The 22784-nt window shown below is 33.3% G+C and overlaps 2 protein-coding genes across 3 annotated transcripts in view; both read left to right on the forward strand.

The window, feature by feature from the left end:
• Positions 1 to 22784, forward strand: part of LOC120416772 (inositol-pentakisphosphate 2-kinase) — a 321616-nt gene that overhangs the window by 134672 nt on the left and 164160 nt on the right. The window lies entirely within an intron of this gene.
• Positions 5922 to 7089, forward strand: LOC128092897 (uncharacterized). The gene is made up of 4 exons (XM_052708001.1): positions 5922 to 6038; positions 6114 to 6278; positions 6332 to 6490; positions 6561 to 7089. Exons 1-4 carry the CDS (start codon positions 5973 to 5975, stop codon positions 6726 to 6728), a joined length of 558 nt encoding a protein of 185 aa, XP_052563961.1. The 5' UTR covers positions 5922 to 5972; the 3' UTR covers positions 6729 to 7089.

Below are 22784 nucleotides of genomic sequence, written 5' to 3' on the forward strand. Positions count from 1 at the left end.
CTTATAACATTTTAAGTTATTCTTCGAACAAATCTTTGTTATTATTTTTTGTTATTTTAACAACTAATCCGATCATCCCAATAACATTTTGAGATATTCTTCCATAACAAAAAATGTTATTCTCAAGTTGTTCTGTCTTTTTATCAATATCAGACCGATAACAAATGTTGTTATGATAACATAAACTGTTATTGAACTCTTATGCAAGAATGGATTTTGCAAGAATATTCCATAACACTTTCTGTTATTTTAACAGTATTTGTTATTGAAATGGCATGAATTTAGTTATTACCGTCTGTTCGGGTTGATTACTCTTGCTCATATAAAAGATCAAATCTCCAAAGACAAAAGGTTATAGGACCTTTTCAAAAAAAAAACTCTGGAAATTTTCTTGAATTCCAGATTTTTTTGTTTATTTGGCTCAAACTTGTTGACCAAATAAGCTATCCATTGGTGTCATTGTTTCATCCATACAAGTTTTCATACAATTTTGGCAGCTGTTCATACAAAAATGGTACGTAAATATTTGAAATTCTGTTCCTTTTGAAAAAAAGTGTTGATCGATTCCCGGGCAGACGGTAATAACAAAATGCATGCCATTTCAATAACAAATACTGTTAAAATAACAGAAAATGTTATGGAATATTCTTGAAAAATCCATTTTTGCATAAGGGATTAATAATAGTTTATGTTATCATAACAAAATTTGTAATTGGTCTGATATTGGTTGAAAGCCAAAACAACTTTGGAATAACATTTTTTGTTATGGAACAATACCTCCAACCGTTATTGGGATGATCGGATTAGTTGTTAAAATAACAAAAAATAATAACAAAGATTTGTTCGAAGAAAAACTAAAAATGTTATTTGTCTGTTATTACAATAACAGTCCAATAACAAAAATTCATAACGACGAATAACAAATTTTGTTTTAAATAACATGAAAAGTTATTGGCCTAGTATTTTCAAATATAAAAATGTTATTCCCAAGTTATTTCCGTCTGCTCGGGTTTGGTGTCTTCAAAGTTGTAGGTATTGATGACCCGGGCAGACGGTAATAACAAAATCAATAATATTTCAATAACAAATCCTGTTAAAATAACAAAAAGTGTTATTATTTTATCCTGAAGTTCAACATAAAGAAGAACAAATAATAACAGTTTCTGATAAAATAACAAAATTTGGTATTGAAGTGATATTATATTGAAAATGTTTAATAACACGCTAATAAGAGGAAATGTTATACATTTCAAAAAATCTCCTAATAACAAAATTTGTTATTCGTTCGGTATACTGACTTGTGTCCATAACACAATCTGTTATTATTTTGTCTTTTGTTAAATATGTTTAGATCTTTGGGATAATTTTGTCTAATTTCGTCGGGGTCATTATCTTGGCCATGAAATGGGGTCCTTAAGCTAAAATTATTTTAAAAAGTTGAAATTTTGAAAGTTGATTTTTTTAATTATTTGATCATTATTTTGGCCAGTAGCAGTGCGTGGCCGAATGGTTACGCTGTCCGCTTTGTAAGCGGATGATTCTGGGTTCGATTCCCATCTGCTCCAACCTTCCATCGGATGAGGAAGTAAAATGTTGGTCCCGGCCTTGGTTGTTAGGCCGTTAAGTCATTCCAGGTGTAGGAGTCGTCTCCATGCCATAAGTACAAACAACACACCAAACCAAGCCTACTCCGGTGGAATCGCTGGCGGCGGTTGGACTCGCAATCCAAAGGTCGTCAGTTCAAACACTGGGGTGGAAGGTTCCTTGGAGTAGAAAGAGGTTTGGGTGCCCTCCCCATTCAAGCCTTCGGACTCCTAGGTTGGAGCAGAAACTTGCAATAGAGACCACAAAAGACCCGGGGGTCGTTAATGTGGATGGTTTGATTTTTTTTTTGATTCATTATTTTGGCCATGAAATGGGGTCCTTAAGCTAAAATTATTCTAAAAAGTTGAAATTTTGAGAGTTGATTTTTTTTATTTATTTGATATACCCCCTAAGGGACTTTGTTAAAATTGGCTACAACTATGGGATAATTTTGACCAATTTCGTCGGGGTCATTATTTTGATCATGAAATGGGGTCCTTAAGCTGAAATTATTCTAAAAAGTTGAAATTTTGAAAGTTGATTTTTTTTAATTATTTGATATACCCCCTAAGGGATTTTACTAAAATTGGCTAGAACTATGAAATAATTTTGACCAATTTCATCGGGGTCATTTATTTCACCATGAAATGGGGTTTCAAACTAAAATTAATCCGATAAAATCAACTTTTGAGTGTTAATTTTTTTTTTAATTTTGTTATATTCCCTAACGGAATTGATTTATTTATTGAGAATTTTTGAAGTGTGAATAACAAAAACTGTTATTATTTTCACAGAGCCAGGAAGTCGGAGCTGACGTTGAAGTTCGAGCTGGAGTGAGACCTCGGAGACTGCATCGGATTCAGCAAATTTTCAGCAACTTTTACTTGGAGTCGGAGTCTCTGAAGTCGGGTATTTTTGGAGAGCTGAAGTCGTCGTTGACGTCATATCCTGCATCCAGAGTCGGAGTTGTCTTCAAGTATGGATTCAAAGTCGCTTGGAGGTACCCAACTCTGCAGCCCTGACTAGTACAGAAGAGTTATGGCAGGTTGCAGGTTTATTTGCAAATGGCAAATAAACCAAAACAATAACTTTTTTTGTTATGGAGACATACCAGTTCAATAACAATTTTTGTTATTATGCTGCTCCACCTCTCCGCACAAAATAACAAATCTTGTTATTCCTTCATGATTCCTTCTGTGTTATCGGGTACCCGAGCAGACGGAAATAACTTGGGAAGGTCAGTTTTTGATATTGTGAGAAGATCGAAATATGTTATTGGGATGATCGGATTAGTTGTTAAAATAACAAAAATCAATAACAAAGATTTGTTCGAAGAATAACTTAAACTGTTATTATGTTGTTATTGCAATAACAAACCAATAACACAGAAGGAATCATGAAGGAATAACAAGATTTGTTATTTTGTGCGGAGAGGTGGAGCAGCATAATAACAAAAAATGTTATTGAACTGGTATGTCTCCATAACAAAAAAAGTTATTGTTTTGGTTTATTTGTAATTTGCAAATAAACCTGCAGTTGCCATAACTCCTCTGTACTAGTCAGGGCTGCAGAGTCGGGTACCTCCAAGCGACTTTGAATGCATACTTTGAAGACAACTCCGACTCTGGATGCAGGATATGACGTCAACGACGACTTCAGCTCTCCAAAAATACCCGACTTCACAGATTCCGACTCCAAGTAAAAGTTGCTGAAAATTAGATGAATCCGATGCAGTCTCCGAGGTCACACTCCAGCTCGAACTTCAACGTCAGCTCCGACTTCCTGGCTCTGTGAAAATAATAACAGTTTTTGTTATTCACACTTCAAAAATTCTCAATAAATAAATCAATTCCGTTAGGGAATATAACAAAATAAAAAAAAAAGAACTCTCAAAAGTTAATTTATCGAATTAATTTTAGCTTGAAACCCCATTTCATGGTGAAATAATGACCCCAATGAAATTGGTCAAAATTATTTTATAGTTCTAGCCAATTTTAGTAAAATCCCTTAGGGGGTATATCAAATAATTAAAAAAATCAAATTTCAAAATTTCAACTTTTCAGAATAATTTTAGCTTAAGGACCCCATTTCATGACCAAAATAATGATCCCGACGAAATTGGTCAAAATTATCCCATAGTTCTAGCCAATTTTAACAAAGTCCCTTAGGGGGTATATCAAATAATTAAAAAAATCAACTTTCAAAATTTCAACTTTTTAGAATAATTTTAGCTTAAGGACCCCATTTCATGGCCAAAATAATGACCCTGACGAAATTGGTCAAAATTATCCCATAGTTCTAACCATTTTAAACAAAGTCCTTTAGGGAGTATATCAAATAATTAAAAAAATCAACTTTCAAAATTTCAACTTTTTAGAATAATTTTAGCTTAAGGACCCCATTTCATGGCCAAAATAATGACCCTGACGAAATTGGTCAAAATTATCCCATAGTTCTAACCATTTTAAACAAAGTCCTTTAGGGGGTATATCAAATAATAAAAAAAAATCAACTTTCAAAATTTCAACTTTTTAGAATAATTTTAGCTTAAGGACCCCATTTCATGGCCAAAATAATGACCCTGACGAAATTGGTCAAAATTATCCCATAGTTCTAACCATTTTAAACAAAGTCCTTTAGGGGGTATATCAAATAATTAAAAAAAATCAACTTTCAAAATTTCAACTTTTTAGAATAATTTTAGCTTAAGGACCCCATTTCATGGCCAAAATAATGACCCCGACAAAATTAGACAAAATTATCCCAAAGATCTAAACATATTTAACAAAAGAAAAAATAATAACAGATTGTGTTATGGACACTTAGAAACTTTTCCATTTGTGCGATTTATGGTAATTTTATTTCTAAGTCAGTATACCGAACGAATAACAAATTTTGTTATTAGGAGAGTTTTTGAAATGTATAACATTTCCTCTTATTAGCGTGTTATTAAACATTTTCAATATAATATCACTTCAATACCAAATTTTGTTGTTTTATCAGAAACTGATATTATTTTTTCTTCTTGAAGTTGAAGTTCAGGATAAAATTATAACACTTTTTGTTATTTTAACAGGATTTGTTATTGAAATATTATTAATTTTGTTATTACCGTCTGCCCGGGTATTCAGAAATAAATAGGTACTCGGATTTTTTTTTTTTGCCGATTTTTGAATTAACTGTTTTATCTAAATTTTCCAAAATCCGTATTTTTTTTAAAAAATATTTGTTTTAGGGGACAAAACCCTGTAACTTTTGGTCCACAGAGATTTTTGAAAATATGAGTTTTTTGAGCAAAAAAGTAAATGTTACCCAATATTTGTGACTATATTTTATAATATAAAATCGAAGTGCACCGTTTTTGAGATATTGCCATTTAAAGTTTGATTTGAACTAAAAATTGCAGTTTTCGTTTTTTAAAATAGTGCCCATGGGTGATCGTTTTTGGAAAAATTAAACCATAGTTTGTACCTCTGGTTGCTGAGGTACCAGCGGATAAAAGAAAAACAAACAGGATAGTTGAATTTTTCAAAGTCTCACTTAAATAGCCCTCCATTTTTTTATGCCAATGTCCTAGCAATTCAGAATTTCAATTTAAAAAAATAAAAATAAACATTTGTAAAATTTTCGGATCTATTTGAAAAAAATATTTTGAAAATTTTGGAATCAAGACTTACATATTCAATATTGAATATTTGGATTAAAGGTCTTTCAATTAACTATCAATCGATGTATTAAGATGTTTTTTTTTTTAAATTGTGAAATTCTAAATAAATTTAATTTAGTGCAACAAACATTTAGCCGTTTTCTTAGTTTCTGATAAAAATGTTTCTTCAATAGTACAGTAGACTTTATTTTTTAATAAATCGTCGTATGAAGTTAGAAAAAACAAGTTTTTGAAATCGAGATGATATGTCAAAAGTCATTGATTTGGATAAAACTGTAATAAGACCAATTTTTCTAAGCGTGTAAAAAACATGTTTTTTAGATCATCAAATTCCCTGTTGTTGACTCTGATTTTAGCAATTAAATACACAGAACAAAAATGATGGTAATATTCATCAGGAAATGGTGACAGATTTTGTGTCGAAAAAAATGTGTTATATTACATCATAAATTGGTGAATATTTATCAGTTTTTGATGAATATTCATCAGGTTCACATTTTTACACATTTTTTATGTAATATTACTCAAAAAATATGTAATATTCAACCTACCCAATTTGCAACCATCCAAAATTCAACTTTTTTTTCTGTGTAATGTGTTTGTGATTTGTTAGCTAGATTGTTTAAACCGTAATAAAAAGCATACAAAACACGCGGCAACAGTTCAGTATCTCAATTTCAAGACCAGTGGCAGTTAATGAACAAGTTTGGTGAGCATCGAAATGGTTTCATTGTTTGCAACTGCAACTACTGTCTGCGGATTTATTTTACTAGTGCAAATCAGTCAGGTATACGATTGTTGCTTTTTTTGTTTTTTTTTTTAAACTTGATGTATTCCTCTAAACGTTTCGATTATTTGTTAGGCTACTTTAACGCTCGAATTTGACGAGGACTTTCGGGATTGTGACAATGGACTACCCATGCCGGGGTTTGATGCGTCTGAACTTCAAGTCATTCCCCAGGACGATGGTTCGGTTACGATGAACGGAACGATTAAATTCACAAAGGATTATGCGAGTCCTACTAGAGTAAGAAAAAGTTATATTGCAAAATTGGAAGAAATTTCAGGTGATACTTATAGATGAAGCTGCACAGCAAACGACTTCAGCAAGGCGAATGGAAGCCGGGCATGTTTTCACGTGAAATTAGAGACCTTTGTCCAGTTATGCAGATGCCAACCGAACTGTGGTATCCGTTTACCCGGATTCTACAGCAAAAGACCTGTCCCTATAGAGCTGGAGTGAGTTGAATGTCGTGACATTTATTAAAAGGCCCAATTCAAACGTATTAAACCCCGATTTCGTTTAAAGCATGAAGAACACATCAACAATGTGAACGTTGAAAACGTTGCTGCTAAATTTAATGTTCCACCGGATTTCCTTGGGGAATGGCGAGTGTATCACGAATTTACGACAACCAGGCAAGGATCTTCGGTGAAAGAATGTCTCATGGTACCGGTAACCGTTTTCGAGGTGTGACAAAATAATGTTAAATAAACTATATTTTTCCCAAAAGTATGGCCCGGAAAAATTATTATCAAATTACGAGTGCAAATTGCACTCCCAGCTGCTGCAGCCATCGTCAGCGTTGAGTTCTGCGTTGGTACCACCCGGGCGGGCTGGGCCAACGGACAGAAAATAGATTTTCCCGTGTAATAAAATCTTTATTAGATTTATTTTCAATTTCCACCGAGGCAAACCTCCTCCAATCTCCAAACCAACCAACGCAAAACGCGAAACATACTCCCGGGCCTGAGATTTATGCCCAGCCATCCCCAGTGCAACGCTGCCAGCTGGTAGGAACAGTACGAAGTGGGTTGTTCCCGCGGTAACCCTCAGCACGACATTTTCAAAATAATGCAAAAAGTATTGTAGGCTCCTAAAGTTTGCTTCCAAATAAATTGGGAATGTTTAGATAAATTATTGGTCACTGAAATTGTTCAAAATTTGCAAAATGTTCTAACAGCTTCTTTACATCTTTCTATTACAGTCCAGACTCGATTATCCGAAGCCTTGATTATCCGGAGGTTCGTATGGAACTTCGGATAAGCGAAATAAGAACAAAAAAATTGTTTCGTATTTTTCATTGTCTTATTTTAAACATAAATTCGAGTTTTGCGACCCCATTTTAGTGAAATTTTAATGATTGATTGATTTAAAAATGACCTGATGCATTTTTCAGTATTTCGTAACCGCCATTTTGGCCGCCATCTTGGATTTAAAAATTCTTAATCACTTTAGAGTAGACTAGGGGTCATACCGAAGCACAAGAATCAAAAATTAGACAAAGAAAAACATTTTTTTTTTCGTGATTCGACTATCCGAAGTGAAATTTTTCTGAGGCCTTCGGACAATCGAGTTTGGGCTGTACAATCAATTAAAAAATAATATAAACAGGAAGGTAAAACCTAAAACACCTTAGAAATTTTCAAATGTTGAGCTAATTTAAGGGTTGAAAAAGAGGGTTAAATAGATGGCTCATTTTTCACGAAATTTAAACATTAAGAGTCTGTATCACCACCACGAGCAGTCTGATCAGCAGAGTAAAAAAATGTTGGAGATTTGCTTAGTTATTATTTTTTTGTAGGGGTGCTTTTCCTTCCTTAAGTATTTTTTAAATTGCAAAAAAAAAACTGATAACTTTTCGAAAAAAGGCCAAAACTTGAAAACGGTTGAAGTTGGAGGTTGAAACACCGTTTTCACGTGAAAAAAATGTGTTGAGTGATTTTCAATTAAAATTATGTTCGTAATGTTTTTTGATTATTTTTCCAAAAATCACCACCTTTAAAAAAATGTTACTTTGGTATGATATTTTGCGCCATTTTAATCTCTACCACAAAAGTTCAATAAAACATGTAAAAAAAAAAAGAAAGTTAATAATACTTATTTCGTGAAAGTGAAGTTATGAAAAGTCAAATAAAAAATCCAGGATTTTTTTTCCTTTTCCCTTTTTTTTTTTTTTTCCCCCTAGTCATAATCGTACATTTGCATACCCATTTTGTATGATCAGCCCCAAAATTGTATGGAAACCTGTATGGAAAATCTAATGGTGCAAAATGACTTCTTTGCCATTCGTGCAGTTTTCTACGAAATCGAGCGATTTCGTGCTTTTTTTTTATTTGGCTAAATCATTTCGGGGCCTTTCCTATGACCAAAGAAGCCATTTTGTGTCATTAGTTCACCCCTTACAAGGCTCCATACAATTTTGGCAGATGCCCACACAAAAATGGTACGTAAATATTCGAAAATCTGTTACTTTTGAATACATTTTCTGATAGGTTTGATGTCTTCGACAAAGTTGTAGGTATTGGTGAGGACTATTCAGAAAAAAATTGGTACATGGAATTTTTTTGCAGATTTTTATATAAACCGTTTTTTCACAAAAAATCAATTTCTCCCAATATCCATAACTATTTAATTTTTTGATTTTTTTTTGTTAAATTTCAGAGGACAAAACCGCAACTTTTGAGCCAAAGAGAAGTATGTAAAACAATTTTGCCGCTATTATTAAAAAAAATTCTAAATAAATTTCAGTCAAATTTTTTTTTGGATAGCTAAGGGATGCCAAAGGTGCACCTTCTTTCTCATGGAATATGTTCTTTTTCCTTGCTGGTAGACTCTCTTCTCTTGCGGTTTCGGAGTTGCATTATTTTTACAGCATCCCTCCTCTGCGCTTCTGTGCTTGAGCTCTATCATTCGTCTTAACTACTGCTAGTTTGAACTCTTAAGCAGGCTTGATTTAGTATTCATTACGTTTGATTTTTATAAGTTTTAACACAAATTGAAAGATTAAAAAAATATCAGAATTTTATTCTTGTAAGTTCGAATTCTGATCAATAGTTTTTTAAGGGACTTTTAAGTGTTAGCAAAGATCGTCCATTTCTCCAACCGCAAACCCAAGATGGTTTATTTTGCTTTTTAGTTGTTTGCTTATATTTCAAACTTTTACTGGCTTCGCTCTGCAAGAGAGATGCTACCATCAGTGTATGTAGTCATATGATACAGTTTTTTTTAATGCACTCGAAGTTTTTGCCAAGCCGCGCTCAGACAGTGCGGTGGCATGTACTAGGAAGCAGTTAACTAACGCCTCCAGTGATTAATGGCGTCAATCTAGTTATGGCGTGGCGGGGGGGGGGTGGGGGGGAGCTGCCCTGGTTGTAGATGTAGATCCGTTGCTCGCACCAATAATCTACGATCGATTAGCACACTTTCCACGACGACGACGACGACTTCCCACACACCAACCAGCAGCCAGTTTGACTATTGATATGATCCAAAAACGGGTTCCATCTGGAAGAGAGCATGTTTGGACGTGTTTACAGACAGACCAAATTCGTCATCGCCGAGAATGATGGGGACGGGTTGCGGCGCCGCACACGTTCGTCAATTATTTATTCCTCAATCGCTAATAAATTTCGTTTGATTGATTATTCAATTTAATCGAGTCCGCAGACGGAACTCGATGGAGCGACATAGGATCGAACTGTTTGTGTTTAAGGGTTGTTTGATGGATATGTTTTTGAAATACGGGTTTTGGGGTTATTTGCTGGGAATCTTTCTGGGAATTGAACTTCGGAGTGTAAACAAACTAATATATGTTTCGGGGTTTGTGAGCAAATATGATTTAAAATGTTTAATGGGCAGGACACAAAATGGTACCTCCATTAAAATTTTGTATTGAATTCATAACCTACACTGAAATAAAAAAAAGTACCAAATTCCTAAATTCTAGGAATTTTGCCTCCTTCTCTTATTAAGTAATCCAAAAAACCCGATTACTAAATAAGGAAAAGAGGCAAAATTCCTAGAATTTAGGAATTTGGTACTTTTTTTTTATTTCACTGTAAAGACATTGTAATTTTTGACTCAAAACAGCCTTGCAGATAATGAAAATTCTGAAGGAAACTTTCAGTTGAGTTACTAATTTTGATCTTATTTTCCTTTTGATGTTATCTTGACAAATCGATCTGATTTCAAATGTTAATATGCTAAACCTTTATAAAATTATTTTACCTTTTGTAAGAAGCATTTATGCCATAATTTTAGAATCATGATTCATGATTCATGACTAACATTTTAAAATGTTAAGAGGCATATTTATAGTGGCCATATCTCAGTAACCAGTGATGGTAGTAAAAATGTTAAAAATATGGAAAAACCCATGAAATTTTGGGAAAAAGTATTTGCAAACGATAGTAACGATTTCGTGTGAGTTGGTAGGGATTTACCAATATCGATGCTGGAGAATGTCCTTTCCAAGGCCCTATTTTTGGACGATCCGTACACCTCAGCTATCTTGAAAGATTGTATTTTTATGAAAAAAAAATTTCAGGTAAACTATTTGTTAGCCAATTTTAATTGTTTTAAACACACTAGAAGTGATTTTGAAGTTCTTCTTACACAGAAAAAATCAATTCTCGTAATCGTGAATTAAGTTCACGAATGTGAGAACCACGAAGGAATTTATTCATAAGTATGGTGCATTTGCACTATAAACGTGCATATATTCCTTCGTGGTTCTCGCATTCGTGAATTTAATTCACGATTTCGAGAATTGATTTTTTTCCGTGTACTTTGTTTTGTATGTTTATAGGAAAAATTAAATTTAAATAATGTATGTAAAAAATTACAAGCATTTTGGATTCCAAACAACTATTTTTATCAAAAAATAGCTCAATGTCAAAATTTTACTAGTCAACATAAAATTGTGCATTTTGTTGCATTGTAATTTTTGAGTAAAAAGTAACTAATCGAATTGAAACTGACAGAAAATTCGGTTCAATACATTAAGTTATACTTTCTGAAGAGATCAGAAATCGTCTACTGAATTTTTGATGATTTTTTTTGTTGACAATCAAAAACCAAATTGCAGGAAATTTGTCGAGCTTAACAAACAAATATTTTCAAGGGTGGTCAAGCTTAACCCTCTAATGCTCAAATTTTTTCTCGGTTTATTTTTTTTTATTTTTTCCGAAGTTTGTTTCGAGCACCTTTTGTTCTACGAAAAACTTCTCTTGTTTTACATTTTTCTTGTTTTATTATTTATATTTTAATCTTCATTTATCTTGCCTAGTTTATGTTTGTATTTGACTTATTCTACTGCCTGCCTATAATTACCTTTTGTCTTTTTTTGTGTTTCATGTTGTTACAGCCACTTTTTGAATTTCTTGATTGCGTTTTTTCACATTTTCTACTATAAAATGATCCCATTATTATTTAAATTGCAGAAAAATGCAAAGAGGTTTTACCTGGAATAAAACAAAAATTACTGCATATTAATTTTACAAACTTTACAAATTTTAAGAGTTCTTCTTTCCAATACTCGTTGAAAAATTGCATTTTGGGAAATTTTTAGATCGAAGCCCGCCTAGATTTAAACAATATAGATTATTTTAATTTTGAAGGCAAATTCGATTTTGTTTCAAAATTTTTTGTCAAGAATTTGTTTCAACCCGAGCAGAAGGAAATGACTTGAGAATACCAAATTGGGCAAGTAACAGCGACCAAAATGTGCTCTGTGAAATTGGATATAAAACAATCAATCTACTTGATAATCAAAGTACTTATGTTGCGTTTGTATCAAAATATAAATCAAAATACAAAATCAATGAACAACAATGATTTTTTTATGTTTAATAATCCTGAAAAATATGGTGTCCCGAGAATATACATTAACAATTTAAAATATCAACTTTGAAATTTTCGAAAGCATTCGTTTTGAGGCATCATTTTAGTGAAAAATTATGACCTTGTCAAAATTTGTCCAAATTTTCCCAGAAATTTTTCAAACATTGTAATACAAAAAAATAAAAGTGGTATAGTTCCGAAATTTTTAACAATTTCAAGTCATTAAATTAGGGGTATATTAATAATTAAAAAATGTAACTTTGAAATCTTCGATTTTCAACAAAGTATTCGTTTTGAGGCATCATTTAAGCGCAAAATAATAACCTTGTCAAAATTGGTCAAATTTCGAGGGAATTTGACAACTGTTATAAATATCAAAAAACACCAAAATGTGGTATCCGATCATCGACAAATTTTGCAATATCAAAACATACCTAAAATTGGTATGATACCAAATTTTGCTCTTGCATAATCCCGAAGACAAATTTTCAAGGGTTCTCGAGTACGAAAATTTGGTATTGATACCAAAGAAGGTATAATTACGCATTTCCCTTGTTATTTATCCCTACTCGGGTTATTGAATTTACTGGGCAAATGTCAGCTACAGAAATCAGTACCACAACAAAGTATGACACATCCCACACAACACAACCTACATCTTTCGCACAGCTGCACGCACCTGTAATTATATTAAAAATGGTGTTTTGCCACTGTAAAAAAGTTTGAATATAATATTTCATTCCGTAACACATTTAAAAATTATTATTGACTTTGAATTGAGTGCAAGAGTGTGTTTAAAACTGTGATGGATTTAAAACTTTATACGGTTTTTAAAATTTTAAAGCAACATTTTAAGTGTGTTTTGAGAGATAGCACCCGCCTGCCAATTAGTAGTAAACAATGCAATCATCACAAACTGCCATTGCCGGGGCTGCTGGATTGCTGGATGCACCACAGCCACGTTTCAGTGCAATGTGCAAATCTCCGGTAACCCAGCTAGTCAACGTGCCAAGCGACATCTCTCTCTCCGGCCTGGGCAGAGGAGTGTTGAGCGAATCAGTGCAAATTTGCAACTGTATGAAGAGACAAAAACATATTTGATAAATTCAGGTGGAAGTGTGAAGGAGGATTTTCTTAACAATAAGTTTTCATAAAACATTAAAAAATCTTCTTGAGATGATTTTAAAACTCAGTGTGATTTTCAAAAGAAGCTACTTTCAATACCCCTCTCAGCCTGAAAACACACCAATTTCAGCTGGTTAGTACCGTTTTCTGATTGAAATGTGCTAACCCCATTTTCGAGTTGACGGACAAATAATTGATAATTGAGCAATTTTGTTTATCACCCCGATTGAGAGAGGCATGCATTTTGCGCGACAACGACTTGGCGATGTGCAACCCGCAGCAGCCAACACTCAATCGAGAAGTCATGACGATAAATTATCCTTGTTTACAAAAGCGCAAGTAATCTTCTTAACATACGATGTCGCAAATACTGCAAAAAAAAGAAGAAATCTTCACATAATGAAAATAATCGATCCAACCTTGGCACAGATAACTTCTTGCATCGTGGCAGGACTTGTAGGCAAGTTATTGAGGCGCACCATCAGAATGTCAATTTCCTTGAGCTGGGCGTCCCTGGCCAGAATCTGGGCACTTCATTCAGAGTTGATCCTTAAGTATTGTCGTGTTAAAAATTTGCAAAATATGCAAAAAAAATAAGATATTTTAATCAATAAATTTTTATATGTGGGTTTTATACATACAAATTCTCGACTTAACATTGCTTCTGGCAAAACTTTTAAGTCTTTCCACACAGCATCCCACTGAGTGCGCAATTTGCTGATACTGACGCGCGGTGGTGGTTACCCTTAAAGGGAAAAATCAGCCAAATGATTGCGAAAACAAGTCTTCTCAGAACACGCGCAGCACGACGGGCTCCGTATAAAGATAGACCTAGATAATCCTTGGAATATGAAATAATGTCACCTGTTGTGCGGGCTGGAATAACAAGTTCGTAGAAATAAGGGGTATTTTGGTACACGTGCTTCAAATTAATGTATGAAAAGAGCTGGAAATAGGAAAATTACTGTATTCCAAAGGAACTTTGAGATTCAGGACACTTGAAGGCATAATCTTGAAAGCTCAAATTTCAAGTTTAAGCTGAATTGACCGATTCTTCGGCTCCTTTTCAAAAAATTCCCAAGTTTTTTTCAGCGTTTTGGCTGTAGTGGCAAAATAAAAGAAGAAACCCCCCAATGTTATTACATATTTGAAAAGATAATTGATTTTCCAACATAGAAATGACATGCATAATGAACAATATTATACCTGTGCTTCTCCTGAAATGAAAATGTAGCGTGACGGGACAACATCGTAAAACTGGAATTTTAAAAGGCACACCAAAAAAATCGACACAGTATTGCTAGATTGATTTTTTAAAACTTTTGCTCTTCTACACATTATCACAAATTGAAAAACGAATCTTTTGCTCCTTGAACTGAAAGATTTGGTTGAGATTTGAGTTTTTGCCAGCCATTTCTTTTCGTGACGGGACAACGAAAGGAACAGATTTATGAAAAAACTCCTCTCCCATTCAATGACTTGCAGACCTTATTTGGTCAATATTTTTGGCATTTCAGATAAGAAAACGCATTTAAAGCACATTGCAATTATTAGGTCATAATTAAAATGAAATTTTTCATATAAAAAATCACATTGAAAATTGAAAAAAGTGACATTTTGGTGTAGCTTCGCTAAGAATCGGTCAATTGGTTGCGAATTCAGCAGCCCATGCCAAATCAAATTGAATAGAATTTAACACTTGAAAGATTTTAGTTAGTGTTATAGGGAACAACTGTGCTAAAAACTGCTAAGCATATAGACCACTTTGGGACCGTCCATAAACCCCGACGTGGACACTTTAGGGGGGTATGGCGATTATCCACGCTGCATACAAAAAAGTTTTTTTTGTATGGACAATTGTTCACGAGGAAGGGGGGGGGGGTATGGACAATTGTTCACGAGGAAGGGGGGGGGGGGTTGTTGAGATTTCCAAAAAAATGTCCACGTGGTTTGTGGATGGTTCCTTTACAGAATGTATAATAAGGTGGCTCGACATGATCGATTTTCCAGAAAATAGAAGCCATCCGATTGTTAGCATCAAATGTGAAAATTTAAGTATTTCATTCAAAAATCTCTCAAACAGTTAAAATACATGATTTTTTTTGAATCGTTTGATACCCATATTGTGAATTATAAAAATTGAGTATTTTCGAGAAAATACGGTATTTTGTGAAAATTTTAGTATTTCATTCAAAAAACTCTAAAACAGTGAAAATGCATGCAAAATTTCGAATCGTTTGATACCCATATTGCAAATTATAAAAATTTGAGTACTTTAAAAAAATACGGTATTTTGTGAAAATTTTAGTATTTATACTTTGAAACTGACTACAATATTCTAAGCGAATGCATTGAAAATTTAACATGATGTTGATGGATTAAGTAAATTTAAGAAAGATTTTAAAAATGAGTTATAGGCAATCAAACGTCAAAATAACCCCCCACTAGAGGGCGCTGAAACTTGGGGTGATGTTTTCATTATAACCTACAGCGAGTAAATTGGTTTGAAATTTGAAATTGTTTTATTTCATCATTTAATCGACATTGATCGAAAATTATACCATTTTCAGGTAAGAAATAAATAGCTTAATTGATATAAACGAAAATATTTTTGTGAAGGCCGATTTAACCTGTTCATTATCTGATTCGAAATAGGGGAATGTTTTAATCAACCAAAACCTTACTAATCAATTGAGAATGTAGATTAACCAAGTGGACAAATATTTTTTAAAGTCACTTCTACCATAAAAGCAAAGCTCTGAAGGAAAAATGATAATTGGAATGATTTTCAAAATTAGCAATCTAACCTCATTCTCGCGTTTTCAATCCGGATCTCAGAATTTTCAATGAAAAAGGCAACTTAGCAAAAAAAAAAATAAAAAGTCAGTCGATAGAACTTTTTATTTCTTACCTCCTGTTAACTTTATTTTATTCCAAAAGATCAATTTTCTTTTTAAAAAACCTTAAAATAGTTTTCACTCCCCTTTGCACTTATCGCGCAAAAACATAAACGTACCCTTGCACCAAAGTTCTCCTACTCGAATGTAGGTGGCGAAACGAGTTTATAGCTTTGGTTTTGGGGGCCTATAGTCCGTTATCGGCGTTAAGATAATCGCCAATAGAATTATCGAAATAACGATAACTATTATCCATTATCGTTATCGTCAGATGATAATTTTATCGATTAACAACCCTGTTACATACATGTTAATCGGTCAAGGCTGAGCCCAAGCTTGACCTTTTTTTTTTTTGGGCATTAAAATATGCATTTTAAACTATTAACAAAATAAATTTAAAGACATTTTTTTGCATCATTGTCGAGATATAGCTATTTGAATTAAGCAGTTTCAATAACCGAGTGCCACGATATCTCAACACTACTTTGACCAAATCAGCTCAAAATTTCGATGAAGACTCTTTAAACCGGTTCCGTGTGCATGACGAAGATTGATTTTTAAATAGTTTATTTAAAAAAAGGTAAAAATATTTTTATATTTTTCAAATAATATTTCATGAGAGTCTTAACAATTTCAGCCAATTTCGAGATATCATGGCGCCGTAAAACAACTCGGTGTTTCTAGAAAAAAACGCTCAGAAAAAACAGTTCGCTTTGCGCATGGCAAAATTTCAAGCTGAAATCGTTCGTTTCTCACTTTAATCATGTAATATTTTCATCAAACTTTCAGGAGTGATCGGAAATCGTCTTTAAAGTGGACTTGATCCATTTTCTTAAGTATGAATTTTGAGAATTTTCACTTGTGGATTTACAAATGGATTTTTCAAAATAAAATGTGAAGTTATAGAGCAGAAGACACCAAATCTTCAGAAGAGTTGTTGCAAATAGTTTTGAGCAATCCCTCAAAAACCGTTTTTTAACGTAGCAATTCATGGTAATGTTTTTGAGAAAAGTATTTTTAGAGCTCAAGAACACAAACATTTTCGCCAAGTCAAAAGTTGAACCTTCCCATTTGGAAAAACTGTTCAGAAGGCTTAGTGTCTTCAGCCTCAAAACTTATCAATTTTTATTTTATTAAGTTGGATAACTTCTGTAAATAACTTCAGTACTCCAAGCCACAAAATGTTTACTACAATTATTATTATCGGAGCGGTTGGTACAGTATGTCCACGCATCCTTCCTCCCCTGTAGATTCTGTGAAATGTGATCCGTTCACAGAATCCTCTCTGCGGTAAACACAACGCAGTAGGGCTGGCCGCTTTGATTTTTGTATAACATTTTCGGGTATTCTCGGATGTACTGCAATTATTAATATTGACAAGAAAAGTGCTTGGGGCGTAATCTAATCACAAGACTTTCCAGCATGCTTTCATCGGACTGGCTGCGTTTGTGTTAGATTAGATTAGATTAGATTAGACATCACATAATATTCGTTAGCTAAATTTTCACTAACGTTTCAGCTGTTCACATTTTACCCAGATTTGTGAGCTTTCTAATCAAAATAATATGCAAAAAATCATCCAAATCCAGCACATTCTAAACGACACATGAGCCAAAATTTTGTGAATGTGAAATGAGACTGTTTTGTTTGTTTTTAGCAAATTAGAATGTTTTAGTTTTGAGAAGTTTAGGCAATATTCCATTTAAAGATGGTTTTGAACTTTTTTTCAATGAAAAATTAATAAGTTAAAAAAATCTTAAATTATGTATTTTTTTAGATTTTATCAACTATATATTTCATTGAGAAATTATGAAACTCATGATTTTAATTCAATTTATTGACTTAAACATAAATTTAAAAAAAAACGAAAATCTTATTATTATTTTTTTTTAATTTCCTTGCGTTTTACTGAGTTTGATCACTATTATGTAACTAATTTTCATTGATTTTTTTAAAATGAAATTAAAAGATAATTTTGCTGAATACGAACAGTTGTTATTTGCATTCAGTAAAATTTTGTACTGAAAAATTTTAATACATTTTTCTCATATATCTGTTATCAAAATGGCTCTTCAACATGTAAAAATACACAAACTGCTATACATTTTTTTGTCTTGGTTTGGAAATAAATTCTTTAACCACCGATTTGCATTTATAGTATTTATTTATAGAATTCATTATTTCAAATTAAGACCACTCTAACTATTAAATCATCTACACTGCCTATGTTCACATAAATGTCCCATATGCAAAAACAGCAAGCTGAGAAAAACGCATGTGAAGTTTGTCCCACACATAAGGTTACGTGTTAAGTTTTCACGAAAAAACTGGATTTACTCCTGATTTCTAGAACAAAGTACTGGATATTATAGGCTTTTCTGAAAGATCTCGCGATTCTGAACAAAACTGCATCAATAACTCAAAAACGATGAAAACTGCATATGGGACATTTATGTGATCAGGGGCAGTACACTAATTTTATTGTTTAAAATTGTTCGAACGATGAGAATTAGATCCCAATACTTAATCTATTATTTTTTTCAATTGCAAAAGATGCTTTTGTTAAAAAATATGTACCATGCTCCCTGACTTTTTAGAAAATTTAATTTTGGGGAGTGAGGAAGAAGAATATTTTTTTAATTGTCATAGCCTTATATTTTTTTTTTAATCTTAAAACATGATCTATTATTTATATTTAGCTTCCTAGAACCAAAATTTCCATGATGTAAAAATTTTCTTTTTGAATGTGAATTTAAATAAAACCTGCAAAAATGTTATCCCTCATCGTTTTTCAATCCATGATAACACACCATTAATTGCTTTTAAATCGGCATCCTTGCCGAAACACGGTTGACCTTTCACCTTTTTTTCTGCAGAAAAATAATTTAACCCCAACTTTTGCGTGGAGGAGGATACTTTGGGACCGCAGAGGGCTAACCAAATCATCCGAAGCCAAAAATATGCCTTCACACAACAGCTCTCGGCTCGGTTGACCTTGTCCAGGAAATAAACCGCTTTCCTCGGGTGGATTACAAAATGGTGCTGTCTTGTCACTTTTTTGAGAATTTGGCAGTTAACAATCTAGAACAGACTGTTGCTTAGTTTGTAATATTTTCTATGTTTTCAATAACAATTCATATGCGACAAGCTAGCACTGCGACAACGGGTTTTGCACGCCTACACTGCCGATTGACAATATTTTACGATCCAGAAATAAACTGACCGGCCAAGACGTTTGCTCGTCTAAAATTCCCGAAAGATCATCATCCTAACTCAATGGTTGTCGCCGTTACTTCTACTATCTTGGGGTGGTGCTGGTGGCGGCGGCTGATAGGTTCGGAATAACTGTTCATAAGTTGTTGTTTTTTTCTTCCCTCAACCTCACGTTATTGAACAGTCACATGCGGAAGAAATATACCCCCCGAATGGGGTGATTCGCCAACCGTTGAACGTCTTCGTTCAGTTGGTGAATCGATCTTGAAAATTGACAATCTACCCTCAAACCAGACTAGTCATCATTGGATTTTTTTTTTGTTGTGATGGAGAGCGGAAAAAAGTGAAGCATAAGCCGACGACTTAACAGATTATACCACATTGACCACGGCGCTCGCTGCTGCTCGTGGATGAAACCAGAAATCGTAAAAAAAACCATCACGATTTCACGAACCGACAACTCGAAGATCTGCCAACAACTTAGGGTTAGCTACGAAGAGTAAAGTTTGAGGAAGTGGTGTTGGCACCCATCAGAGGAACCACCCTAGTCCAAAGCGATTACCAACGATCTTCAGGGTGTGCTAATCTGTCGGAAGTGTAAACTTCTCTTTTTTGGGTTAGGTTATGTGTGAAAACACCCTGTCGTAACTGTCGTCCTTCCCGATTGAGGTAACTGCCAATGTAAGGTTGTCACCCTGCACCTCAAACAGTTTGTTTCTTGCAACATTGGTGGACAGATAAAAACAATGAACTTTAAAGCACAATTTTATGGATCTCCACGCTGAAGCTGACTTACACAATGAGTTAAGTGCAAATTTACGACCAATGCCGACGGATGCTGACATTAGCAACATGTTTGCATTAGCCCGCAGTGAGTCACAAATAGGTAATAACTCGGCAACCATGGTCAAGTGATTGGTTTGTAAATCTGGTGTTTGTCTATATCTGATGGAACAAATGCAAAACTACTAGGCAGTTGGTTGCATTTGTGCTATGCTGGATCATTTGGCATTTTTTAAAAGTATTTTTATGTAAATTCTCCAAAACTTAAATTCTTAATAATAATCATTGAAGATCTGGCAACCCTGTCATTAAATTTGGCAACTTAAAATTTATGTATCAAGCTTTTCAAGAGAAATACTGCTGTTTTTCAGACGTTTGATAAAATTTGTACCGATTGAAAAGGTATTTATTCTGAATCGAGCTTTAAATTATCTAATTGTTAATATTACCAACAATTCTGCAATTTTCTCTTTTTTTAAACTTTTTTGTAGATTTCATTCATGAAAAATTCAAATTTGCTTTTGTTGTTTTTATCCAAACTTCGAAAACAACAGAGGGTTGCTGAAATTTCGGGAACCTAAAATGCAAAAATGAAGTTGTTTTTTCAGAACTACGCAACTTGCCACCAACAAACGAGGTGATTCACTGAATCGCGACGAAAAATGCAAATGCAAAATGTCACTTTCCAGGCCAACAGCACCCGTCAATGTGCGTGTAGGACCATTGTAAATATATGCAAATCTAACCCAAGTACCAAGTACTAACTGATGTTCAATGCCCAAACACACACACAGCAACAGCAAGCAGTTTATGCAGGGGTTAAATGAAACATTTGAATAACAATGCCTAATTGAATTTGAAATTTCATCTATTGAAAATCTCGGCGCGGCAAACATTTTCATTGAGGTGTTGTTGCTTTCTACTCTTGATGCTTTATTTATTTTTTTCAACAATTGCCGGATCGTTGCTCCATTTGCAAGTAAATCACAAGCCCACACACACAGAAACAGACGCAGCCACCCATTAATATGTACTTATTTTAGTCGCACCTGGTAGCCCTGACAACGCTGTGCACTTAAAGCGAGAGTAGGTTTTTTTTTTTGTGTATTTGGTATAATGTAGTCAAATATGCGCAAATCTCGAGATCTCGGGTTGGTGGACAATGGCCTCGGACTGAACACGAAACTCTTGTTTTTGTTAACTCTTCCGATTTTGAGTTTGAAATCGGTTGCAAAAGTACTCTAACTTAATCCACAGAGAGGCATTCGGATTCAAATTCAATTGAGGAAATTGCAGAATTTCGAATTGGAAGGAGTGAATTTGATCATTTGATTGCACACATTTCATTTTTTTTTTGCTTATTTACAAAAGGCATGGATTTTTGAAACGCAAAAGCCGACTTTCAATTATATTTATTGCAAAGAAGTAGAACATATATAGCCAATTGTAAGTTTAAGAGCAAAAAAACATTTTTATTTGTGGTGGTAAAGGTTGTTAATTTTTGTGTTTTTTTTATCAGCAAGGCAATATTCAATGAAAAACATCAAATTTGCATACACAACAAAAAGGTGGAATTTTGGAAGGTTGAAAATTTGGTTGGTTGAATATTACCCCTTCTTTGAATAAGTTTACCTAAAAAATGTGTAAAAATGTAAACCTGATGAAAATTCACCAGAAACTGATGAAAATTCACCAGAAACTGATGAAAATTCACCAGTTCCTGATGTTATACTACAAAAAATCTGTCACCATTCCATAATTAATATTATCATAATTATTTTTCTGTGTAATATTTGCCTCGGCCTTATAAGAAGTGAAAAATTTGCTTTAAAAAACATGTTTCTCATGGTCTTATACATTTTGAAAGGATTTTTATTTAAAAGAGTATTCAAAATTAACATGTTGAACTAGGATTACAATCCCTAAACATTTTAATCGTGGTAATAAGTTTCCCTATAAAAGCATTTTAAAACCTCTGCTGCATATGTTTTTTCTATTTTTTTTTAATTTTTGCCTTTTTTATCATAAAAGCAGAAAATATGAAAATATGAAAAACCAAGAGAGTCAAAGGAGGTCATTTTGAGCAATTTTTGTTCTACGAAAAACTATACTTTGCTTGTTTTATGTTTTTATTGTCTCATTTTTTGTATTTTTATTTGCATTTATCTTGTTTAGCTTATGTTTGTTTTTGATAGTATTTGGCCTATTCTTCCACCTCCTTTTATTACCTTTTGCATTTCTAGTTTTTTCATATTTTAAGTCACTTTTTTTAAATTTTTGCTAGTTTTTCACATTTGCTGCTATAGAATGATACCATTATTATTTAAATTGTAGAAAATACTTAAAGGCATAGTCTGGGACACTACAAAAATTACTGCACACTTATTTTTATTAAAAATATAGGAAATTTTTTTTTTAAACACAGTCAAAGTTGATCCATAAAAATTTCTTTTTTTAAACATCGGTAAAGTCACATAAAACAAGTCTGGAAGTTTTTAAATTTTAAGAGTTATTCTTTCCAATGTTTTTTAAAGATTAAATAAAAAACTAACTACACAGCTAAAAAAGCATCCAGCTGCTTGTAAAAGGCCTGGGTGTAAAATAAATATTGCAGTATTTTATGCAATTTTATGTAATTTACACCCTGAAATATGTAGCCCATCAGTATGGGAATAGCTACTTGACCGAAATGTCAAGCTCAAATATGCGTTTATCCTTTGATGGTCGAGATGGCTAAGGCGCCAGTCTTTACTGTTGGTGCTGGGTTCGAATCCCGTCGGATGCAATTTTTTTTTGTGTTTGCAAAAAATGTACATGCAGTGTGTAATATCTAGTGTTTATTTTGACGAAGGTGATGTGCAGCTTTTGCATGCGATTTTACCATCGGATT

Source organism: Culex pipiens, chromosome 2, assembly GCF_016801865.2.
Source record: "Culex pipiens pallens isolate TS chromosome 2, TS_CPP_V2, whole genome shotgun sequence".
Lineage (NCBI taxonomy): Eukaryota > Metazoa > Arthropoda > Insecta > Diptera > Culicidae > Culex > Culex pipiens.

What these genes read in the sequence shown, in the direction of transcription:
- LOC128092897 (XM_052708001.1), top strand. Translation starts at nt 5,973, where the DNA reads ATGGTTTCATTGTTTGCAACTGCAACTACTGTCTGCGGATTTATTTTA. An exon ending in TACTAGTGCAAATCAGTCAG is followed by an intron (nt 6,039 to 6,113) that starts GTATACGATTGT and finishes ATTATTTGTTAG; the next exon opens with GCTACTTTAACGCTCGAATT. An exon ending in ATTATGCGAGTCCTACTAGA is followed by an intron (nt 6,279 to 6,331) that starts GTAAGAAAAAGT and finishes TGATACTTATAG; the next exon opens with ATGAAGCTGCACAGCAAACG.